General features: G+C 38.3%; 1 protein-coding gene and 1 long non-coding RNA gene across 3 annotated transcripts; one reads left to right on the forward strand and one right to left on the reverse strand.

The window, feature by feature from the left end:
* The first annotated feature begins 5,666 nt into the window (after window positions 1–5,666).
* LOC124276194 (leukocyte receptor cluster member 8 homolog) lies at window positions 5,667–23,443 on the forward strand. 2 transcript variants are annotated; one of them, XM_046711860.1, is made up of 16 exons: window positions 5,667–5,796; window positions 7,989–8,234; window positions 8,422–8,494; window positions 10,220–10,433; window positions 11,193–11,406; window positions 11,582–11,620; window positions 11,773–11,916; window positions 12,218–12,454; window positions 12,652–12,834; window positions 15,742–15,886; window positions 17,403–17,486; window positions 17,772–17,906; window positions 18,551–18,619; window positions 20,414–20,543; window positions 20,891–21,100; window positions 21,667–23,443. In XM_046711860.1, the coding sequence occupies exons 1-16, from the start codon at window positions 5,756–5,758 to the stop codon at window positions 21,708–21,710; spliced, it is 2,208 nt and encodes a 735-aa protein (XP_046567816.1). In that variant the 5' UTR covers window positions 5,667–5,755; the 3' UTR covers window positions 21,711–23,443. The 2 variants fall into 2 exon arrangements, with proteins under 2 accessions (XP_046567816.1, XP_046567808.1); XM_046711852.1 differs by having other exon boundaries at window positions 20,891–23,443.
* On the reverse strand, window positions 18,710–19,602 carry LOC124276209. Its single transcript, XR_006898449.1, has 2 exons — window positions 19,497–19,602; window positions 18,710–18,833 (listed from the first exon to the last, which is right to left on the reverse strand). It is a non-coding gene; the product is annotated as an uncharacterized LOC124276209 (long non-coding RNA).
* Window positions 23,444–23,982: the final 539 nt, after the last annotated feature.

The following is a 23,982-nucleotide window of genomic DNA, read 5'->3' on the forward strand; positions in this document are numbered from 1 at the left end:
CAGGAATACTCTACAACAGGGCCTTATATAGTCTCGCTGCTTGTACTCAACTGGCATCTAAAGAACTAACTATACTATCCCAAAAAAGAAACGCATAGGTCAGAAATCTGTTGCGAAAATGTTGCATTTTCAAACATGTATAACTCGTCCACATATAGACTTTAGTGCTTGAATTTTTACATCAGTTTAGAAGAAGAAAATATCTATACAACCAAGTGGATACTTTTAGATAACGGAGACGTTGAGCGCGATGGTGACGACGTAGCACGGTCCCGACGTCGGGTCTCCTGGCTCTCAGACCAGTCTCTTTCAACCTGTTCCGTACAGTTCGACCGGATATCCTCGGAAGTCCAGGCACCTGAGATGCTGTGCTCTCACCCGTGGCAGTACGATCACGCAAATGTAGTACCCGGATGTACCGATCTTGGGCTGCAGTGGTGACTCGAGGTCTGCCTGTACGGGGACGGTCATTTGTTATACCTGTTTGGTTGTAACGAGCTGCAAGCAGTGGTATCGTGCTCAGACTAACCTTCAGACGCCTGGCAACAGAACCTTGGTAATCTCCAGCGTGCATTCTTTCAATGGCGATGTTCCGTGTCGCAGAGTTAAGACGTGGCGAAGTGATTTGATCTTGAAACTCCTTCAAAACGAATGCCAATTTCCGAAAGTAATCTGGATTTTTATTTCAGACAGTGCATGCTCTTTGCTGCACAATTTCAACTGGAAGGTGATTTCTGTTGCGTTGAGGCGATGCCTTTTTAATCCTTGTAAGAAATCTCATCAAAATCAACATTTTCAGTTAAAATCGATTTTTGACTTGTGCAAGTGTGTAAAATCAAAACTTTTGTTACATATTTTGACGATTGTTTGAAAACAATAGGTAATTAATAGATTTATAAAAATACAAATCGCCTATGCGTTTCTTTTTTTGGATAGTATATTTTGTTTCCAAAGACAATTTCTTTACGCAAACTACTGACTGGGATTTATCAGTAGTTGCTGGTGATGCGATTTCCTCCGCCAAGTACATTACTTGGATAATGTATAGAGGAAGTTGATAATATAGAGTCGGTATAGAGGAAGTTGATAATATAGAGTCGGTATAGAGGAAGCTGATAATATAAAGTCGGTATAGAGGAAGTTGATAATATAGAGTCGGTATAGAGGAAGTTGATAATATAGAGTCGGTATAGAGGAAGTTGATAATATAGAGTCGGTATAGAGGAAGTTGATAATATAGAGTCGGTATAGAGGAAGTTGATAATATAGAGTCGGTATAGGAAGTTGATAATATAGATAATATAGAGTCGGTATAGAGGAAGGATGTTGATAATATAGAGTCGGTATAGAGGAAGTTGATAATATAGAGTCGGTATAGAGGAAGTTGATAATATAGAGTCGGTATAGAGGAAGCTGATAATATAGAGTCGGTATAGAGGAAGTTGATAATATAGAGTCGGTATAGAGGAAGCTGATAATATAGAGTCGGTATAGAGGATAGAGTAATATAGAGGGTATAGAGGAAGTTGATAATATAGAGTCGGTATAGAGGAAGCTGATAATATAGAGTCGGTATAGAGGAAGTTGATAATATAGAGTCGGTATAGAGAAAGTTGATAATATAGAGTCGGTATAGAGGAAGTTGATAATATAGAGTCGGTATAGAGGAAGTTGATAATATAGAGTCGGTATAGAGGAAGCTGATAATATAGGGTCGGTATAGAGGAAATTGATAATATAGATTCGGTATAGAGGAAGTTGATAATATAGAGTCGGTATAGAGGAAGTTGATAATATATAGTCGGTATAGAGGATGTTGATAATATATAGTCGGTATAGAGGATGTTGATAATATAGAGTCGGTATAGAGGAAGCTGATAATATAGAGTCGGTATAGAGTCGGTATAGAGGAAGTTGATAATATAGAGTCGGTATAGAGGAAGCTGATAATATAGAGTCGGTATAGAGGAAGTTGATAATATAGAGTCGGTATAGAGGAAGTTGATAATATAGAGTCGGTATAGAGGAAGTTGATAATATAGAGTCGGTATAGAGGAAGTTGATAATATAGAGTCGGTATAGAGGAAGTTGATAATATAGAGTCGGTATAGAGGAAGTTGATAATATAGAGTCGGTATAGAGGAAGTTGATAATATAGAGTCGGTATAGAGGAAGTTGATAATATAGAGTCGGTATAGAGGAAGCTGATAATATAGAGTCGGTATAGAGGAAGTTGATAATATAGAGTCGGTATAGAGGAAGTTGATAATACAGAGTCGGTATAGAGGAAGCTGATAATATAGAGTCGGTATAGAGGAAGTTGATAATATAGAGTCGGTATAGAGGAAGTTGATAATATAGAGTCGGTATAGAGGAAGCTGATAATATAGAGTCGGTATAGAGGAAGTTGATAATATAGAATCGGAATGTATGACCAACTCCTGTAACCTTACTAGTCAATTTTTAAATATTACCAGACGTCAAACCCTTTCATCAACGTCCAACTGGATTGTTGGGACAAAATGATGATTATTCTTTATTCGCATCCAAACATATGGACCTTATGAAAGATGAAACAACATACCTTGAGTATTACGTTCATGTTTGCCTTCTTATCTTTGATGGAATAAAGGAAAGGACGTAAGGACGTTCCGTAACCAATTTTAGTCATTTTCCACTCACTGCCAAAAACCTGTTTGCTATCTCAGTATTGAGAAACAAGGTAGGCACTATATCATAATTATTGTATGTTAGGATCGCTGTGTGGAGCTGCTTCATGCCCTACCAGGATCCAGTATCCAGGTGTGGGCACAAAACCCAGGTTACTTTGAAACCAGGTTTTGGTGTAAACATATAAGATCTGCAGATGTTCTCCCAACATTAAAAAAGTCACGTGCAACCAAAAAGACAAACATAATCAAAACACAATTATCACTTATTTATGACATAATATACATTGCTGATTATGAAAAATCAAACAAAGAAAATTATAAGCGTACAATCGCAAATCAAAAGTGCAATATTTTGTACTTGAGTTTACTTCCCTCGAAACGAAGCACCCGGGATACCGAACCCAGTCAAAGCGGGTGGGCGTGCACTTAAGTTATATTTCATACTATTATTTCACTACCTGTGTCTTTCCTCTCATTTTATGCGCTTTGAGCAAGCACCTTGTGGATGGATATAAATACTCATTATTAATATAACATATTAAAAGCTCGCGCCAGTGAAATATCGAACAAAACATTAGAAAAATAGCTCACATTAAAGCCTACTCCGAGTATTCACCGCCAGCGAAGGTTTTCCGTCTTGAAATGTCGCTTCCAACCTGCGCGCCATGAGCGCAGTGCAGCGCAGCGCAGCACAGCTGTTGAAACCACTTTTCACCCCAGCTGGGGTGAATTTAGTGAATCGTTTGAACTCAGATTTCGCGGGGTTTTTTCATCGCTTTATTTTTCAACTTTATAAGTTGAATTTGCATTTTTGATCATTTGTTACTGTAAGTCCATACATCTTATGAAGGGGTAAAACGTTACCCTGAATCGTTGTGCGTGTTTCTAGCCAAAATACTCCTTATCCGACTCATATTACATATGTAAATACATGTATTCATTGAGACTCTCATCAATATAAATGTTTACCTGTAATGATAGATAAGGGCATATAGTATATCAAGGATTCCTATTTTCGGATGAAATGTGTTAATCCAGAATTTACTTCAGGGGCGTAGCTACCATTGTCGAAAAAGCCCGGGCTTACACACGATTGTTGCTATAAAGATTAGGAGAACCCTCAGTACCATCTAAATATATAGCTCTGCAACCTTCCAGGCTTACACGATCAAATTGGCTTGCTACGCGCCTTTACTTTAAATTGATACAATGACTTTCCACGATTTTCGGTTCCCGGAGAAATGCATGTACTGACCCGTGCCAGTTATTTGGCACTTGGCGTAACTTCCATAGATTTAAATCTTAATTTAGTGTAGCATATATAATTTTCATGAATTTAATTTTCGTAAGATCCAAGTCAATTTTTGCACGTTTGTGAGGAATCATCTTACCTACAATCACATTATTTCTGTTTAATTTTCCGTTGCTTATTTATCGAATGGCAACAATGTAATCAACATATGTACAGTGCCGTGAACTCCTTTAACATGGCGGCCTATGGGATTGTGCATTGTGGATCTATACGTAAGTTGATAAATGTGATGTCATTAGTTAAATAGTGGTCGGAAAATCGAACTGAAATTATGTGCGCAGAGCAGAGATGATTTCAAATTTGCCTGTCACATTTTACAAAGATCTATCCTAAACTCACTTCATGAAAATTAGTTATGTTCCACTGAAATAACATGTAAGTCTATGGAAATGACGTCAAGTGTGCGAATATACAATATATATATGACACGAGTCGGTACTTCAACTACCCACTGCACCCTTGAATTGCCTTGGTTGTGTTAAAACCATGCGTCTCAATCCAAGTGAATTATTATCAATAATGTAAGTCGATCAATAGCAACAAGAGTCATCAGAAGATGACAAATCCCCCCGGCCCCCACATCTTTGAAAGAGCAAGTCATCTGACAGTTACTTAAAGTCTAGCTTGATTTTAGACTAAGTGCAAATCGTTTCAATGGAAACCATGAAAAACATAAATGCCATAATCTGCAAATAGCAAAAGGCACCACTTCAAGATCTGCGTCACATATCTGCCAAGTTTTACTGAAAGATATTAAGAAGCTTTTGCGTTGTGCTCCGGAAACGAAACATACCCCTCCCTTTTGAGACTAAGTCCGAATCGTTTCCATGGAAACCGAGAAAAATAAAAATGACAAAAATCTGTAAAGAGCAAAAGGCACCACTTTGGGATCTGCCTAACATAGCTGCCAAGTTTTGCTGAAAGATATTAAGAAGTTTTCGAGTTGTGCTCCGGTAACAAAACCTACCCCTCCCTTTTGAGACTAAGTCTGAATTGTTTGCACGGAAACCAAGAAAAATACAAAGGCCAAAAATCTGTAAATAGCAAAAGGCACCATTTCAAGATCTGTCTCATATATCTGCCAAGTTCTGTTGAAAGATATTGAACGGTTTCCAAGTTGTGCTCCGGAAGCGAAACCCATCCCTCCTTTTAGAGACTAAGTCCGAATCGTTTCCATGGAAACCAAGAAAATAATAAATCACAAAAATCTGTAAATGGCAAAAGGCACCACTTTAGGTTCTGTTTGATATATCTACCAAGTTTTGCAGAAAAATACTGAACGGTTTCTGAGTTATGCTCCGGAAACGAAGCCCACCCCACCCTTTAAGACTAAGTCCAAAACGTTTCCATGGAAACCGAGAGAAATAAAATGACAAAAATCTGTAAATAGCACAAGGCACCACCTTAGGTTCTGTTTGATACATCTACCAATTTTTGTTGAAAAATATCGAACGGTCTTGGAGTCATGCTCCGGAAACAAAATGATTACGGACGGACGAGGCGACGACTATATCCCCCTGAATTACACGCCGGGGGTATAAAAAGCTAAGATGATGTCAGCTGTGTGACAGACCACCCTACCCTCTCTCAAGTTTTGTTCATACGGTCACTCACAGATCCACTACAAATAACTTGAATTACCTCCCCTTACTTGTTGCAAGTACCGCCACTGGTGGCGCACATGCACATGCGGTGACGTCATAGAACGACAGCCCAACCAAGGCCTTGTTGTATCAGAAGCATATTTCAGTTAGTTTTCAGCTGACTTGAGATGGCAACATTCGCATCGCAAGCACAACAAGCTGCAGGATGGTAATTTTAACTATTCTGGTTATCACACAATATTTAAAGTCCGGATTACTTTGATATTATTAGTATACTTGTCGATATTTTCCATTCGATTTGATGATGCCACGAAAATCAAAATGGCGTCTCGCATTTACAGTGAAGTTAATACGATGTTGGAGACCCATTTCTTACTATTTCTGACCATCTTGTGTTCCCTGATATGTGACCAATGAAGTATTAACTGGATGTAGACCCTTATCGCTGATAACACACCTTTTCCCGTCTGATATGATCGAGATATACCGCTGTTTAGTCGCCCGAAGACCACGAGGCAAATCAATATATAGGATAGATTTAGGGATGACCTAGGTCTAATGTAACTAACCTTGTATACCTGAGGCCAAATATACTTTGCCATGTGATTATTTTTGCACTTGACTGTGTTGATTTTCTGTTTAATGACATTGAAGTTTCCTGGATAAAGTTTTCAAATCTATTTGTTATCACTAATATCAGTTATCATGGTTATGTTTAGGAAGTTGTGTGTATAACATTTTGCAATCAACACCCATCATAACATGTCATGTGTACAAGTATCACACCTGCCTGTCTGTGTAATTACATAATGTGACAGAGACCGAACTCGGGCCATAAATCAATGCGTTTTCAGGGCTCGATTTAGCACTTTGTTACTTGCACTAGTACAATCAAATATTACAAAGTGCAACCTAGTTATTAGTCTAACTTGCACCAGGTGCAAGTCAACTTTTGAGTGGGTAAACTTCTAAATAAAACATCTAAATAATTCAATAGCATGTTTCTTTTATAACATATTGCAATAAAAGCAGTGCCATTGGAATTTGGCTGGTGCAACTAGGTATTTATGTTAGGTTGCACCTGATGCAAGTTGGTTAACATCTCTTAAATCGATCCCTGGTTTTGTTTATGGTGTATAGCCTGATAGGTGTTAAGTTCAAATTGCATGTGGTCAGTGATCAAAGTTGTGTATTGAATATTGTCATTAGCAGACAGGCAGGCAGACACATAGGTGTCAATAAAACAGACATTGAGTTTTGTCTGTAACGACATATCTGTATCAGTTAGAAATTGTGTCAACGCTAAATAATGACATTGCTTTTAAGTATCGAACTGAGAAAGTGACTCGGGTAAGAGGAACGTATGGTGAAATAGACAAATGAAATTATATAAACAGTTAAATCGATAATCTATTGTCATATCATATAAAAAGCTTGCGCCTTTAAATATCAACAAAACATCAGAAAAATAGCTCACACCAAAGCCATCACCAAGTATTCACCAGACAACCCGCTTCCAAGCTGTGCGAACCTATTTCACTGCGCATGTGCTATGAGCACAGCCCAGCTGTTGAAACCACTTTTCCCCCAAGCGCTGGGGGAAATTGCATTTTTTGATGATTTGTTTCGGTAAGATACTAAGACAATAACGAAAGGTATCAGAATCTGCAAAGTTGTGTTTTACGTTGCATGTGACCTTTAACAGTCTGACATAAAGACCCCTGCCAAGAGCCCAAACCCATTCAACATCAGCTACTAAGTATTAAGATAAAATAGAAATTTTAAACATTTAAGGCACATTAAAACCTGCTAATCAACTATTTAAACTGAACATTTCTCATTTCCATTTGCATATCCGATCTATTTGCATCTATTTACGTTTTACATCCATTTTTAAATGTTAACCTCAAAGTAGAAAAATGGTCATGGACAAGTGCAATAAATATAGTGGATCAGTTATTACAAGGCATTTTCAGTTCTGCTGCAAATGTCAGACATTTTCTGATGTTAATGTTGATATCACCAGGATTTACCAAACTGTTTGCAATTCACCATTTCAGACTTTATACTTTAACATTTTCTCCAGTAAAACTAAGTTTGTTGAGTACTTAACATACTGAAAGTAAAAACATGATTTGTTTTGAATTTGATTTACTATGACTATTTTTTACATAATCCGCTTGTAGCTCGTTGAGCAGGTATATATGTCTGGATTGTGTGCATTATAAATGCATTATTATCATGTACAACATGGTAGCATGTGAAGTAATGCGAGTTATTTAAGTACAGAAATACACATTGCAACAATCTTATTTCGACAACATGAGGTAATGCTTGTTATTTGATATAATCTTCACTCTTTAAAGTCTTTCTTATTTAAGCATGTTTGGCTTGTTGCAGGTCCCAACAGTATGGTGGAGGTAATGGAGAAATGAAACCAGAATGGGAAAAAGCAAGAAAGGCTCTAGAAAATATGGGAGCTACCAGTGTTTCCCCACAGAAGCCAAAGAAGAATTCTCCATCTGTTGCACCACCCCCTCCTCCCCCTCCACCACCTGCTGAAGTTGATGGACCTCCAGGACCTCCTGGGACATGGTCAATGTATGGTCATAACTACAATATGTATCAACCCTATACTTACCAAAAGTGAGTTATTTTTCAAGTGCAAACTTCTTAAATGTAGCACGGGTTAAAAAAATTGATCTTTTCAAATCTTGGGATATTTTGTATGCCATTATTTTGAAGTGTTGTTACTTCAAAATATAGAACAAAAATAGAACTGTTGAAGGGTTTGTATAAATGTGTGACAGTGAAGGTTTGTTTTATTTTTCAGTTACTATGGAAATGGGATGCCTCAAGGGCCCATGTATGGTCAGAGTGCTGGACCAAGTCCGTATGACCAAAGGGTATGTAATTCCTTTGAGTTGATATGTACACACTTGTCTATTTTAGTCAAATTAACCAATGATGTGTCTTTTATTCGTCCTATCAGATGTACCAGCAGCTTGTGACATTAAAAATGTTTTTACAAAATAGGTGTTTGCTTGTAACCTGTTGTTTAACACTGTGGGTCATAATGGAACCCAAACGTTCAACCACAACGATTATGAGTCCCCATAGACACCGGAGGCGTTATGAGTCCCCAGACACCGGATCGGCCAGGTAGTAGTCACGTCAAAATGAGACATAATTTTAGGAACCTACCTGACTTTTGATTCATATATCAAATCTATCACATTTCACAATGTCTGAAAACACTTATTAAATTTCAATTTATCATATATTATCAGCAGAATTAAAATTATAAACTATTTTTCGCAATATTATTGAAAACAACGATTCTCGGACACATGCTTCGGCAGCGGGTCCACAATAACATTGTCAAAAAGCAAAGTAACGATGTTTCGAGGAAATTATTAAATAAATTGAATAAACTAATGAATAAAATCAACAACAGCATTCATAAAAGTTGTCAAACGTACATATAAAATTACTATTTCCATCTTTTTGTGCGATCATGTAATGCAAGTCAAGTCACTGACAAGTGACATCTCGGCTCTCGCCGCCTCAATCTTCACGCTCGGACACGATGTTTAATGCGAAAATACATACATGAAGCATTTTTGTCACAGGTCATAACCTAGCACGATACGTCCAATAAGTTCCATAATTTACGTATTGGTAGCGATTTCTTGCTTAATATGTTCAGAATAGCATTATTTTACCCAAAACTTTTGTCCAAATCTAAAAGATTTCGTTTACGAGGACGGTATCCATTGCCGTAATATGATTGGCTGCCTTAGGTCACGTGTCTGATTTTGACCAATCACAACCCTTATATAGCAGACTGTGGCGAAAAAGCGTCATTAGAAACCAATCTTTATCCAATAAAATCGCTTCTTACAACTGTGAAAATACTCTTGGCAAGGGTACAGTGATATTGTTGATGTTCAGAGCTTTCGAACGATGCCCGACATCAAACGATTTGCCGCGCATGTTATTCATACGAAGCTTCGAAAACGGAGGTATTTTCAGTTGTTATGTCATTTTACCGAGCGGAAAGCCGCAGATATCGGGAAATAGGCGACCATACATATTGTTTAAGAAATCTTTTTATAATAATTTTCTGATTACGTAAAAATGAAAATATAAAAGAAAAAAAGGCACGGGCAATTTATGACATGTCACAAATGGAAAAAATCGCCATAGTTTTTGCTCCTTTCGTGGTTTATCTGGACGTTACAAATGTAAGCTTGCATTTTCATTCAAATATAAATTTATTTAAGTTGTAGTTGTATTATTTGAATAATATTATAAAAATAAACTTCATATTTATCAACAGTAGGATTAGATCTTTTAAATGGTGTATGGGATGTAGTAGCAATAACGTTTTACAAGCTTATAATTTCCTTCACAAACATAGGCTTCATCTATGACCTCAGAGTCTCTGGGAACTCTGGTGTCATGGTTGAAAGAGTTAAAGATGAATGATCTACTCGACAGTTGACTGGTGTTGAAAGAGTTAATGGTTTGTTATTGTCTTTATGGCTCAATCAGTTCATTGCATGATCATTTTGCTGCTAAAGGATGAGTTATTATAACTATTAACTATTTTTCCCCATGTTGTTTAGCCTCCTTTCAATGGTTATGGACCAAGGATGTCAGAAGCAAGAGCAGAGGATCAGCATCATCAGTCAATGGACGAAGACTTCAGAATAGGAGAAGAACGACAAGATGAAAGGAGAGACATGGGACCAAGGCATCAATCAGATGTCCCTTCAAATCAACAAAGGCCCACATATCCATACCCTCAGCAGAACGGACCACGGTTCCAACCTAGAAAGCGTAAGTTATAACCATTTGAGGACCTGGTCTATAATGGATCACAACCCAGTTATGATTAGGGCTGTAACGATGCATCGAACTATCTATTGCAATTAATCGATGGTAGAAAGGAAAAACTATTGATGCATCTATAGTGTGACTATCGATAGTTTAGTCATTGACTTTCGCTGATGAATGCACAGCTAAAAAATACAGGAAGTACCAGATTTGTTCACTTTGATTTAGAGATATCCGCCATTGTTACTTGTGACTTCAAGTCTAGGTTTCAAGTTTCTTGTAAGTTATTAAAATAAACTGAAACTGCTTCAACTTGTTTTTATTTCATATAAACTATACATTCATTTGGGGAATGACTTCAAATGAGATAATTCAAGGAGAGAAAAACTATTGTAATAACTGGTTGCAATAGACTATCGCTATTGCAAATAGTTGTTTCCCACTCAATAGTCACCCCCAGTTATGATACTGTTAGCACATTTCCAACTTGATCCATGTGCATGGGTGTTCCTCCAACATGAACAGAAGAAAGATGATGTGATAAAAATGAAATACAGGACATGTGGCAATAAACTAAGCTCGCTAAGCACAGACTTGCTGTACCCAACCAGCAGAACACTCTTGGATTGACATGTTATGTCATAGCTCTGGGTTTTTGAGTAGTCATGCATTATGCTTGCAGAAACTGACATCACACTGTAGCTCTACCTTCCAGTGCATTATATCATAGACATAATACAAGTCCTTGAATGTGTGTTTCAGAGGCACCAGGAGCTGGAGGCATCAGGTTTCAGATTCCGAAGAGAAACATGCAGGGAGGAGGAGGAGGAGGTGGGCCAGTGAAACGTTTCATGGTTCCCCGGTCACTTAGGTCAATGGCACCCAACAGTGAAAAACCAGAACCACCTCGTCAGCCTCAACATAATGAACATCTCCCTCCAGCACCACAGACAAATGGAATGAGCTCAAAGACTGAGTAAGTCATGTCATGGAACTTCGGTCTGAAGCTTATTTTGGTGCTGCGATTTTGTTTGGATGCTTTAGAATCTGGTTATACCATCATACTTGTTTCATAAAATGTTTTCATCGGTTTAATGCATGTTGATGATTTGAAATAAGCTTATATTTCATAGGTGAACATTGTCTTTCAGGAAAGCAGAGATGGTAGCTGAATGGCCTCCAACACTGAAGTAAGTACTCAGTAATGTTCTATCAATATTTGGCTTTTTCACTAACAGCAGGCTGAATATAATGACTCCTGGTACTTACTCTTTAAATTTCTTTGAACTTACTACCTGATAGTTGTTTTCTTATCCACATGTTAAAATCTTTTTTTTCTTAGGGCATATGTACAGAGGGCATTTGCAAGTGTGAAGAATGACATGATGAAAGACCAAGTTGAGTCATGGTTGAAAACCCACCTCACTCAGTTATTTGAGTCAGGAGAAGCAATGGCAATAGATTGGGACAATGAACCTTTGCCAACGTATGTTATTTTGCCCCCTTGGCCTGATATGATTTTATTTTATAATTTTGATAAGCTGGAATTGTATAAAACTGTGTCTGTGCTCTTATTATATTAAGTCTGCCAAGAATGAAATAATTTGGATCTTAATTCGCTACTCTGAATGCTTATTTATACTTTCATGTTGTGTTATGGGATGAAATATGGTTTGATTAGGTGTTGAATTGAAACATTTTTTAATCTAATCAACTTAGATTTGAAACAAGTTTTGACACTACAATGAAGGTCTAACACCCAATTATATCAATTGTACCCCATTCAGTGTCTTCAGTGCTGCCCCTAGCCATGGTCCGAAGGCTAAGAGAAGTAGATGGGAGTTAGAGCAGGCGAGACAAAGAAGGGGGCGTGGTGTCCGGGGTCCATACACAAACAACAGGGTTCCCACCTACAGAAGGTCTAGGTCAAGATCACGCTCAAGGTCCAAGAGCTTCAGTAGGTCCAGGTCACGATCAAGGTCACCACCAAATCGTAGGAAAGGACCACGCCGTTACCAGAAAAGGTAATTCCAACTTGAAGAATAGCGAAAACAGTTTTTCAACAAGATTAATGTTCTCCAACTTGCCTCATGTTGGACAGTGTTGTATTGAAATTTTCCATGGATATATCAGTTGAAACTTGACTCATAGTACAATTGCGATGTTCAGAATGTATGTCATCTTGATGAATGTAGGCTTTTTACTCTTTCATTTGTTTTAGTGAAAGCTCAAGTTCCTTAAGTTCAGATGAAGATCGCTATTCAAATCCTAAAGACAAGAGGAAATTTGGCAAGTTACCCAATAGAGGCCGAGGACGGGGAAACAGAGGCCGAGGTGGCAGTAAAGATGACAAAAAGGAAAATACCCAGGGTTTTGGCAAAAAGAATAAAAAGGGTAGGCTTAGGTGAGTAGTTAACATGTTTTTGGATGTCTTCAGTCTGATGTAAAAAGGAAATTTTGCCTTTTCCTGATTTATGCATTATTGCTTATCTCCCTTCTTCGAATGGTAAGTGGAAACTTGAATCCCTTTCAGTTCCCTGAAGCGAACGAACAATCACTCACCCTGGAGTTGCCCCCTTGCCTTCCCATCAAAATGCACCCACATGACCACAAGGCATGCTGTCCCCACTTTTCTTCATCGCCCAAGCGGACGGTTGGACGGTCTCTTCAGGGTCCCTTTGTGGCACTCTTCCTTTGGATCTTTGGTTCACATTTTGCTGTGAATGGTTTCTTTAAGATGTTATTCATCATATTTTTAACTTACCTTACCATAGGTCTTATGCATATTACCTTAAGCTCCGCGTAGAAGAGATCAGACAGTCGTTGATTTGACATTCTCTAGAATGGCTGCCTCAGGTATCTACGATAGGGAGAGGCGTTCTAGGTCACCGACTCGTGGGATGCGTTATCATCGGTCCAGTTCTAGGTCTCCTCCTGTGCTCCGCGACGACCACGTTCTCCGACAGTTACTTTTAGCACTAATTCTCAGGTGTCATCAGAGCGCCTGACGCCTGCTGTCTTTGGCCAATGATATAATGCTCCGGCCGTGTCTTGGGACGGCAATGATGAGCGTTATTTCTCTCCCCACTGCTGCAGTTCATTTAAGCCTCAGATGAGACTTTATAGCCAAGAATCAGTTACCTGGCCAACTGGATCGACAGTTTTACGTTCCAGCACCATCAACCATATTAGGACCAGATGATACACAAGATTTGTTCTTATGCTCAGTCAGAGCCTTGAAAGTCTACTTGGACAGGACTGCATGAGGAAGTTGAAGCGTCTGTTTTTTCCGCTATCACCTGCCATGACTGTAGAAGTCTACCGAACTACGATCTCATTTTGGACCAGAGACGTTATTCTACTAGCTTATAAAGCAGCAGGGTTAAGGCCACTTAAAGCATCGAACCTGCATGAAGTTAGAGCACTGGCCTCGCCACTCTGCCCTACACAGGAACTGCTCTCTTTCATCCATTATGGAAGGCTGCTTTTGGAAGTCGGACACTGTGTTCGCCAACCACTATCTACAGGATATCGCTACTGAAGACGTATTCATCAGTTCGGGCCACTGGTAGTAGCGCAGCAACTCACGATTCCAGCCAGACGATGAGAATATTCACCCTTGTCACGCATACTCGTTGACTCCAGGCATGTTCATGTTCCCCTGTCTTACAAGATAAGTCTGCGCATAGTGATATAGGCTCAGTTTCGGCAATAGTCCTTACCTTAACAGTGTTCATTCTAGGCCGCGCCATTCGTGCACTGAAAGTTCATATGGCGCAGTTTAAAAATACTGGCGGGCCGTGTTGGCGCACTCAAGATATCAAACATAAATCTGAAATACATTACGAGTTTGTTTTCAAGCGTCAACTCAAGCAAAATTCAAAACGCAGGCTTAGTTTAACTGTAACAAAATGCGCTACCTTCTCTCACTGAAGCGAGCTGTTATTGTTTTGAATGCCAAGAACTCTGCACATCCATTTGAAGCTGTTTCAAACGGACAGTACGAAGCCTACAAATCGGTGTTAAGAGAAAATCTGATGCGCTTTGTAAAGCAGATTCTGATTGGTCGGTTTCTTTGAGTGATCCAATCACGTTGCATGTAGCAGTTTTATACTTTTGTTGCCATGGGGGACACACCAGCTGTCAAATGCTGATGTCAATCAAAATACAGAGAGCACAACTAATCGCGATGATGATAACCGAAAAGAGGATGGGTCTGAGGAGAAATGCCAGGACGATGTATCACGTCCACATGTTTTTTCAAAATACGTGGTTGCAGCTTTACCCATGGGTATCGTACGACAAAGAGGCAAATCGCATGCTATGTACCGTGTGTATTGCCCATCACAAAATGTGTTTACAGGGAATGGCACAGACAATTATTGGACCAGTAAGTGAACTCAAATTAGTAACTAATTAGTACTGTATGTCTAACAAGTCACAGCAATTTGACATGACCCACACTATTTTCTAAATGGCCCACATAACTGAGGGCTGGTGGGCCATGGGCCCGACTTTTTATCAAGGCTAGAATGAACACTACCTTAACATATGGGTCGTTCAAGATATCTAGACATCGAGGCGTTCTAGTTTATCTTAAATCCTCGAATTCTATATGATTTACTTCTTTTACGGATGTAAGAGAAGGTTTACTCCTCTTCCCTGCTCCACCCCCCCTTGATTGTCATCAGGAAAAAAATTGACGTGTTCAAGCTGCAAGAAGAGTTCCCAGGGGGTACATGAGCGAATGCTGACGTGATCAATTCAGTCACCAAGAATCCAGTGGGTGGCTGACCCACCACCTATTTCCGTCGGATTCAATAAGCAATATAGCATGAGTCAGGAGAAGGAAAAATATGTAATTTTTGTGATAAAATTGATATTTTATACTTAACCTGAATCATGATTTGAAGCCCTCCCAACCATCCCATTTCACCACTACAGGCTTTCCTGTAATCCTTAGTGTGGGCAGATTTTCGGAGAGACAGCATGCCTTGTGGTCACGTGTGTGCACTTTGGCTGGAAGGCAAGGGGGCAACATTCGAGGGTGAGTGATTATCTGTTTGCTTCAGGCGACTGAAAGGGATTCAAGTTTCCACATAACCATTCGAAGAAGGAGGGAGATAAGCAATATCAGGATAAGTATAAAATATCAATTTTATCATAAAAATTCCATTTTGATTTAGATGCACTCAAGAATTATAGCAGATTCCAAACATTTGACTTGTCTGAACATCTAAAGTTATGTAGTATGGAAGATAAGATATATTATTCAAAGTTTGAAATTTCAAATTTGTTGTTTCTTTTTCAGTTTAAGTGACATCAAGTTAGATTTCCATGATCCAGAAAAGGCAGCAAGAATGCAGAAGAGAGCTGCCCGTTTTGGTGCTCAGTTGGATGAAGATACAAGCAGGACGCCTCGTCAGAAACTGACATTAACAATTAACAACCTATATGTAAGTACAGGCTATCCTATCTTGTGTACACCATTTAATGAATTTGTGAGAACCTAGTTGTAAGGATAACCTGTCTGATGTGCTGAGCATTCATGTGTACTGTGGGCTCCAAATTTATGAGTCTTCCAGAAGGGAACGAATGCAAAATCAAATGGTGGTGATAATTTTTGTTGTCTATGTTTATCATAGTTGACAGACTTTCATCATCGTACATAGTTTCTTCTGTGTTCAAGAAGTTAGGACCAAGTTCTATATGTGCTGCATCTCTGTTGATTGAGTTTGACACCATTTTGTATTTGATTTGTGGTATGTTTATGTCTACACTGGGCACAAATCATAAGTCTTTTAAAAGGGATCGAATGCATTACAAATGGTTATCATTACTCAATTTAGTATATGGTGAGCATTGTACATAAGCATTTTCCGATAGCCCCTGTAACAGTGGTCAAAAACCATCACCAAAAGTATCTGCCTTTAGCTGTTATAGTTTGTTTCTCTGCTTCTTATATGCATAGCACATCATCATGCTAGTTGTATCACATTGTTATGTTGTGATTTCTTTGTCTTTCTTTTATTACACGTTATTGTCACCGCATAATTATTTGGCTACGGAGAGTACCTATTTTATGCATCCGAGATTGATGTAGGGTAATATGGATGGAATTACTTCAACTGATAAATGTTTCCATATTTTCAATTTCCTTTGCATTCATGTGTACTGTGGGCTCAACCTAATGAGTCTTCCAGAAGGGAACGAATGCGATATTAATAGATGTCATCATACTGGTCATGGATATTACCATTCCACCATGATGATTATCTTACATTAGCACTGCTGAGTGTCGTAACAGCCTCCCTTGTAGCCTTGAGAAAATAGGATTCTTAATTAGAATTGATCCCTAAATCCTAATAGGTTTAAATCAGCTTTTATGGAAGAAGCAGGCCATCTTGTATCCATATTAATCTCAATTTGAAATCAATAAATGTTTATTGAATTGGTCTTTTGTTCAACTTCCAAAGTATCTTTCTGTTGTGTAAACATGTGTGATGCACATCTCAAGGCTCCCAGTGCTGGCACCATCCGTCCACCTTCTGTATTGAAACAATGCCAGAGGATTGGAATTACTTAAACTGACAAGTGTTTCCTTATTTTCAATTTCCTTTGCATTCATGTGTACTGTGGGCTCAACCTAATGAGTCTTCCAGAAGGGAACGAATGCGATATTAATAGATGTCATCATACTGGTCATGGATATTACCATTCCACCATGATGATTATCTTACATTAGCACTCTAATTCTTGATTGGCAACCAAATACTACATGTGGCAGCTATGGTTATTTAAAGGCCAGAGATATCACTTGATATTTGCACAGTGTGGCATTTAGCATTAATGTGTGTGTGCTCCAATCCAATAAATCTTCCAGATGGGGGGAACGTAATATTTTGTCATTGTCGTTATGAAGCAAACTATATCTCCTATCAGTGATAACAAGTTTTCATATGATTTTTTCAGTCAAATGATGAGTTTGACCTCAGTAGCTGTCGTGTTGTTGGAACATGCACAAATCTGGAAAAACAGTACCTCAGACTCACATCAGTAAGTATTTGAACTAACTTGGCTACTAAAGTCATATACATTTTTTGTAAACATAGCATTATAGTTGAAACATGTTATGGTGGGAATAAATCAGGATATTTTTGATTATATAGAGCAACTTATATACTGAGAGAGGTGTATGCTAAATCCTAATGGGATCAGATCAGGCCATCTTGGAAGAACAAGACCATCTTGTGTCCATATTTATCTTAATTTGAAATCAATAATTGTTTAACAACCAAAGTAACATACTGTTGTGATAACATGTGTGATGCGCATCTTCAGGCTCCCAGTGCTGGCACCATCCGCCCACCTTCTGTATTGAAACAGTCCCTGAGGATGGTACAAAAAGACTGGAAGGAAAAGAATGACTATAGATATGCATGTGAACAGCTCAAGTCCGTACGCCAGGATCTGACAGTAAGTTGAATGCGTATTAATATATTTTTCAAATAAAGAATACCCAGTTTTTACTTTCCTGTCTAAACACATTTTATTTAGTGTAAAGAGAATAACATCTGCCCAAGCTGTATGCATGGACCACTGGTTGCTTAAAGAATGTCCTGCTCTACTGTTGGCACCTTTCATTCACACAATTTGCACAGAAATGGAAATAGAGTTTTGCTTGATGCTGCACACCAGTACTCCTGCCATGAGATAGTTAACTTGTAAACAAACGGGCAGTAGAGTAGCCTAGTGGTTAAAGTGTTCACTTGTCAAGCTGGAGATCTGGGTTCAATTTACAACATTGGTGCATTGAGCAGAGCCCATTTCTGGTGTCTCCTGCCTGCCATGACAATGCTGCAATAGTGGTGTAAACAAACTCACTGTATACAAACAAGACAATCAGCAGATTGATGGACTGGCAAATCCAGTTTGATAATTATGAATAGCAACTGCTGTGTAGACATGTAGGGTTTCTGATGCTTACAAGTAAACTTAAAGAAAATAGATTTGTTTTATGCAATTGAATTTGATTATTATCTTTACTGATATTCTTTTCACACCATTGGGTGTTTTTGGGGGGCAGTAATTCCTTTGTTTATTTGAGCTTTGTTTTTCAGGTTCAAGGAATCCGAGATCAGTTGACTGTAGATGTGTATGAAACACATGCAAGAATTGCAATGGAAAAGGCAAGTCCCCACATTTTCTGTTAATTCTCTGCAGTTATCTGTAATGGTTAAGGCCAGACACTGCACCTCACATATGACAAAATGCTTAACAAGTATTTGTTAGGTTTATTTAGTTTCAACTTAGAGGTATACATGTTAACAATCGATAAAGAGTCTTTTCCAGGTGATGGTGCCACCGGTTGCCATGGAAACGTCCAAGATGGACGCTGCAAGCCTGAAAAAAGATGAAATTTAGTGAAAGTTTTTCTGTAAAACTAATAAAGATATCTATATAATTTCAACTTTACAACATACCTTGGGGTGTGTAGGGTGCAATGACAGAGATATTTTTTAAAAAAGACTGTTATTTTATTTAAAAATTTGTTTTAAAAAAATCACTTTTGGGGGGTTGATTTTCACTCATATTTCATTTTTTAAAAAGAAAACCGGCAACAAATTTGAAAAAGTCTCTCTGTTATTGCATAAAGTAATCAATTGGCTATATGTACACAAAATTTCATTGAAATCGGGCCAGTAACAACTGAGAACTATGTTCACTAAGATCGAAAATGACGTATATGGAGAAAATAAGGAAATAAATTTGGTCGGGTTTTTTCCTACTTTAGCGAGATAAACATATTCAAAGTCTCAGTTTACTGAAGGGATGTATTCAAATACATGAAGCAATTCATATACAAAGAAAAAAAGACATAAAACTCCCCATCACCATACAACAACCACTCAGTAGTCAGTTGCTTCAACACAAACTCTATCCCTTCGCATCCATTGATTGTGGTGTAGGTTTGTCATTGACAAGGAAATGAGATCGGAGGTTCTCAAAAACTTTAAATTTTGAAAGTTCTATCGTGAATCTCGATTCAATAAAACTATTTCTTACCTTCATTGACTCCATTGGGAATGTTTTCCTCAAAGCGTGGTCCCCAGATGTTTCCGATGCATCGAAAATGTAGAAGCTGTCAGAAATCTAAACACATGCTTGATCGGCAGCTGTCAAAACTTGTGGATCTTTGACACTGTATTTTAAGCATGCCTGTCGCAGCTCGCCTCTTTTTCTTAATGTAGGCGTGCTTTGACTGTGTTCTTCTCATTTTATAGAATACAACAACTGTTAGTCAAGAATATATCAAATCTGATGTTTATCGGTCGATGTTTTAAGCTAAGCAGCCGCCATTTTGAATGCTTACGGGAAAGGGCGATGTTTTGTTGATATGCCGAATGGTGCATTGTGGGATACGTTTACCATATAAGGATGAAGCGAAGATTACCGAATGTTGCATTGTGGGATAGATTAAGCCTTGCCGAATGTTGCATTGTGGGATATTTAAGCCTTACAAGGATGTTTTAAATTACAGAATACCTATCAGCGGGGAAAGTAGAGATATCCTCACGTGGAACATCTATTTTTTAGAATGTTTTGACCAACAACATGGCGGACCACGATGAGCTTTCTAGCGATGTATAACATGAATGGGTTCGTCCCTGCTGGGAGGGCGTTGTTAGGGGTGAAAGTTCGGCGTTTTCAGGGTTTGATTTCACACATTTTTGAATATTATCACATATACGATTATGTTTGTAGGGGTTTATATCAATAAATAAGACTCTTTATCGAAAACAACGTGTTGTATCGTTAAGTACATGTGTTAATTATACGAAAAAAATCAAAATCTCGATTTTGACATGTTGAAGCAAATATGTCAATTTGAGGTGCCGTGTCTGGCCTTAATTCAGTTAGTGTATACAGATTCTTCAGTATTATTGTTGAAGACCCAATGTAATTGTATTTTCATTTAACAGGGTGACCACGAGGAGTTCAACCAGTGTCAGACTCAGCTGAAACTGCTGTACCAAGAGGGGATCAAGGGGAACCATATTGAATTCACTGCTTACAGGATACTCTACTACATCTTTACATCAAACACCCTTGGTATCCTTCATAATAATCAAACAAGCTATGGATGTTTTAGTGCTGTGTTATGTTGAAAGCTGATTATCTGACAGATTATGCAGCTTCCCCAAGACATGACAGCCACTGTTCTAAAATCTAGACTGTAATCTGTAAATACTGTCCCCCTCAAGGCGGGTTTTTGGAGTATGAATGTATTTCTCATGTATAATCTTTATTCATGATATGAATAAAATACTGCCATTGTGCCCTCGCATTTTGTCATGCTCACTTGCACTCACTAGACAAGACCTGACAAGATGTTAATGTTCTTCTAATGTGTGGGCTATTTTGCAAGAGGTCATTATTATCCTTAACTTGATTTACAGATCTGACAACGGTGCTTGCATCTTTATCACCAGAACACAGGGCAGATGAATGTGTCAAACATTCGTTGCTCGTTAGGTCATCATGGGCACTTAATAATTATCATTCTTTTTCAAGCTCTACAGTAAATGCTCCAAAAATGTCAGGCTACCTCATGGACTGGTTTGTTGACAGAGTTAGGAAGAATGCGCGGCCAAGGCTATTGTTAAGTCGCATGCGTATTTGTATATACATTTTTCTCTTGGTTATTTTTAAGAAACATGAAATTTTGCAAATATTCCATTTATGTTTTCTGTTTACATTTGAAATTTGTATATACAGTTTCACAACAATTTTGGATAGAACTTCAGTGATACAAAATCCAATTTCAAGTAATGGTGGGGTATCCTGTTAAGGGTTCAATTGTCATTCTGAAAGCCTGGGTTAGAATCAGCTCACAGTATTATGTGTGAAGCCTTTTTATGTTTTTTCGCCATGATATTGCTAAAAGGCTACTCGTTTTATAAAGTGGATGATTTCTGTTGTGTAGTTTTAATGGGTAAGTTAAGGGTGAGTAACAAAGATGCATGCAATAGTTTGTGCTCAAGAGGTAAGTATTGGAGGTTGAATTAATTATTTTGGTAAGTACATATATTGAGCAATCAAAATACTCTGGTAAGTAAAGTAATACAGATGATATATTATTTTCTGATACCATGAATTTGTGTTTAACTCTTTGTCCTCTCTTCTCTTTTTCATCGTTGGTGTCTCTTCCATCCTGGTGTAACCACATGTGTAGGTATCGTCCCATGCTGCCTATTTGTTTCATCCAGAGTGAGTTAGTGTTCCCTGACCAGGAAAAGGTCATGGAATTTCTTAAAGAGAAGGGTGCTGTATTAAATGCTGAATCAACCAAGGTGGACTGCAAGCAATCCAGCACAGCTGTTCAGAGTTGTTAGTGATGGCTCATCATACACCCATGTGTCCAAGGATGTGGGGCACAAGTTAATTGCAGGAAGTGTTTATCTCGTCAACATGGTCACCATCCTTTGCCATGGACTTCGATTTGCCTTGAGGATACCAAAGCTCAAGAAAAGGGGAAGGGTCATTTGGGTGGGTAGGTGGGTGGTTCTTTGGCTTACATATGGTTCTAGTTGTGCTGAAGTGGAAGTGCATCTGAAGATCTACAGATGAACTTTATTTTTTGCAAGTGTGTGTTCCTGTTTCCCCGAGGAGATTTGCCATTGTCATCTTTGGCAAAAGCAAAGGACTTTTCTTGTTGCATCTTTGCTCAAGAAGTATTTTGCACCAGTAGTTTCATTCAGGTCATTGACACCTGTCAAACGTAATCTTCTGAAGTTAAAAGAAGAGGATTAGGTCCAGTACCTACGTTATGAACAGTATCATTTTTAAGAAGTGTTGCAGTTGGAAGTGTTTTGATCTGTAATGCCGGGTAAGCTGAGGAGATGTTCACCATTAAGGATCAATCCACACTTTTTGGCATTTTGAATGAACTTTAAGATATAAAATTCTGAGAAGAACCAAATATCAAGATGAAGAGGATCTGTTCCATTTGTTTTTTCTGAATCCAATGCTGATGAGTAGTTGGGTAAGCTGTTATTAAAGAAGGTAATCCAGTCAAGCGCCGTTGATCTTGAATGTTCAGCATTGTTTTTGGAATTAAAGGTTTGAAAATCGTTTTCAAGAAGTAGGTTCCAGTCAGGCTATGGAAGTCAAGTCTTTTTTTTCTGATGTTGAAGTGACTCTTAATGTGCTAAGGACTCTGCTGTACCGGTCATATTTTGGAAGAAGTAAAGGGAATTAAATGGTGAGTGATCAGAAAATTGAAGAGGATCAATCCCATGCCAGCTGTAAAGATTCAAGCCAGTCCACTGAAGTATTATCTTATAGCTTCCTTCAACAAGTTACATCTGCAGTGTGGATCAGTCTACAGGAAACCAGATGGTGTGGGCTTTAAGAAGTGGTTTGGGCATGATTGGGAAGGGTAGAGGGAGGTTGGTGGGAGGGGGAGGAGCAGCAGCAGGTGGTCTTCACCGTTCTAAAGTTCCATATCATTGTTTGTGCTTAATCTTTCTTTCTGCCGTGTCTGTGCAGGTTTTCAGCTTCAGTGAAGAAGAACCAACAGATTTTGAACATTTTGAGATCAATCTGTATGAAGAAGTGCTAAGAGATAAGATTATGTTTCTGAAATCCTTCCTGAGAATGTGGACTGTTCCAGATGATCCAAGATGAGTAGCTGTCAACAGTTAAACGTAATCATGTGAAATGATCTTTCTTTAACAAATCTACTCTCGATCGCTGAAACACTTTTGTTAGCTTTCTAGCTGTGACAGTAGTGATTCCTTGGAGTGTGCTTCAATGATCGTATTGATGTCCTGTGATATTTTCCCCAACTGGAGACACTCAATTTATTGCCTTTATCATATTTGTTACATGTATAATGTTGTATTTTTCTTTTTCATGTACACATATTCATGATATTTTATCTATAGGTATTTTTTTCCAGAGATAGATTAATGTACAAATTTGTACATAAAATAAATCATGAACCTAAACAAAGTGTTTTGTTGTTAAGAATGACAAGCCAGAAAATGTTGTTGCAATGTCGTTGCCTTATGCCAGGCACTTTCTGTTCTTGTTCAGCGACTATGTTCCTCACTATTCTTATGATTTTACATATATTTTTCGTATATACACGTACAGTTACCAACTGCTGCCAATTATGGCAGTGAAACAGATTCATCCCGAAGGTTCCATGCTGTACATTCGCATTGAACATAAGATAATGTCATCTGGTATCGGCTGATATTTTTGCAGTCTGGACAAAGAATGTTGAGCTCGATGTATTACCTTAACTTGTGTTACCTTAATTTCAGTATTAACCATACAACTATATCTCTTAACAATTCTGAAATACGTGTATCGTGGTCAACCTGCTTTTACTTTCAGAATTCTCTATCAATACTAGGTATTGTTTGAAATGCCCCATATCTTCACCCATAATTGTCCCGATGTATTCAGCAGCGTCCGTACGTACGTCCCGTTTCTTAAGTATAGTTTGTGACAGATTACATTGGAGTATTACGCAGACACC

The sequence above is a fragment of the Haliotis rubra genome, unplaced genomic scaffold (assembly GCF_003918875.1).
Source record: "Haliotis rubra isolate DU_JTF1 unplaced genomic scaffold, ASM391887v1 Scf105, whole genome shotgun sequence".
Lineage (NCBI taxonomy): Eukaryota > Metazoa > Mollusca > Gastropoda > Lepetellida > Haliotidae > Haliotis > Haliotis rubra.

Bases quoted from the DNA above. Each gene is read 5' to 3' on its own strand.
- LOC124276194 (XM_046711852.1), top strand. From the start codon at position 5,756: ATGGCAACATTCGCATCGCAAGCACAACAAGCTGCAGGATG. The intron at 11,621-11,772 runs GTAAGTACTCAG...TTTTTTTCTTAG, and splicing joins GAATGGCCTCCAACACTGAA to GGCATATGTACAGAGGGCAT. The intron at 17,487-17,771 runs GTAAGTATTTGA...GCGCATCTTCAG, and splicing joins AGTACCTCAGACTCACATCA to GCTCCCAGTGCTGGCACCAT.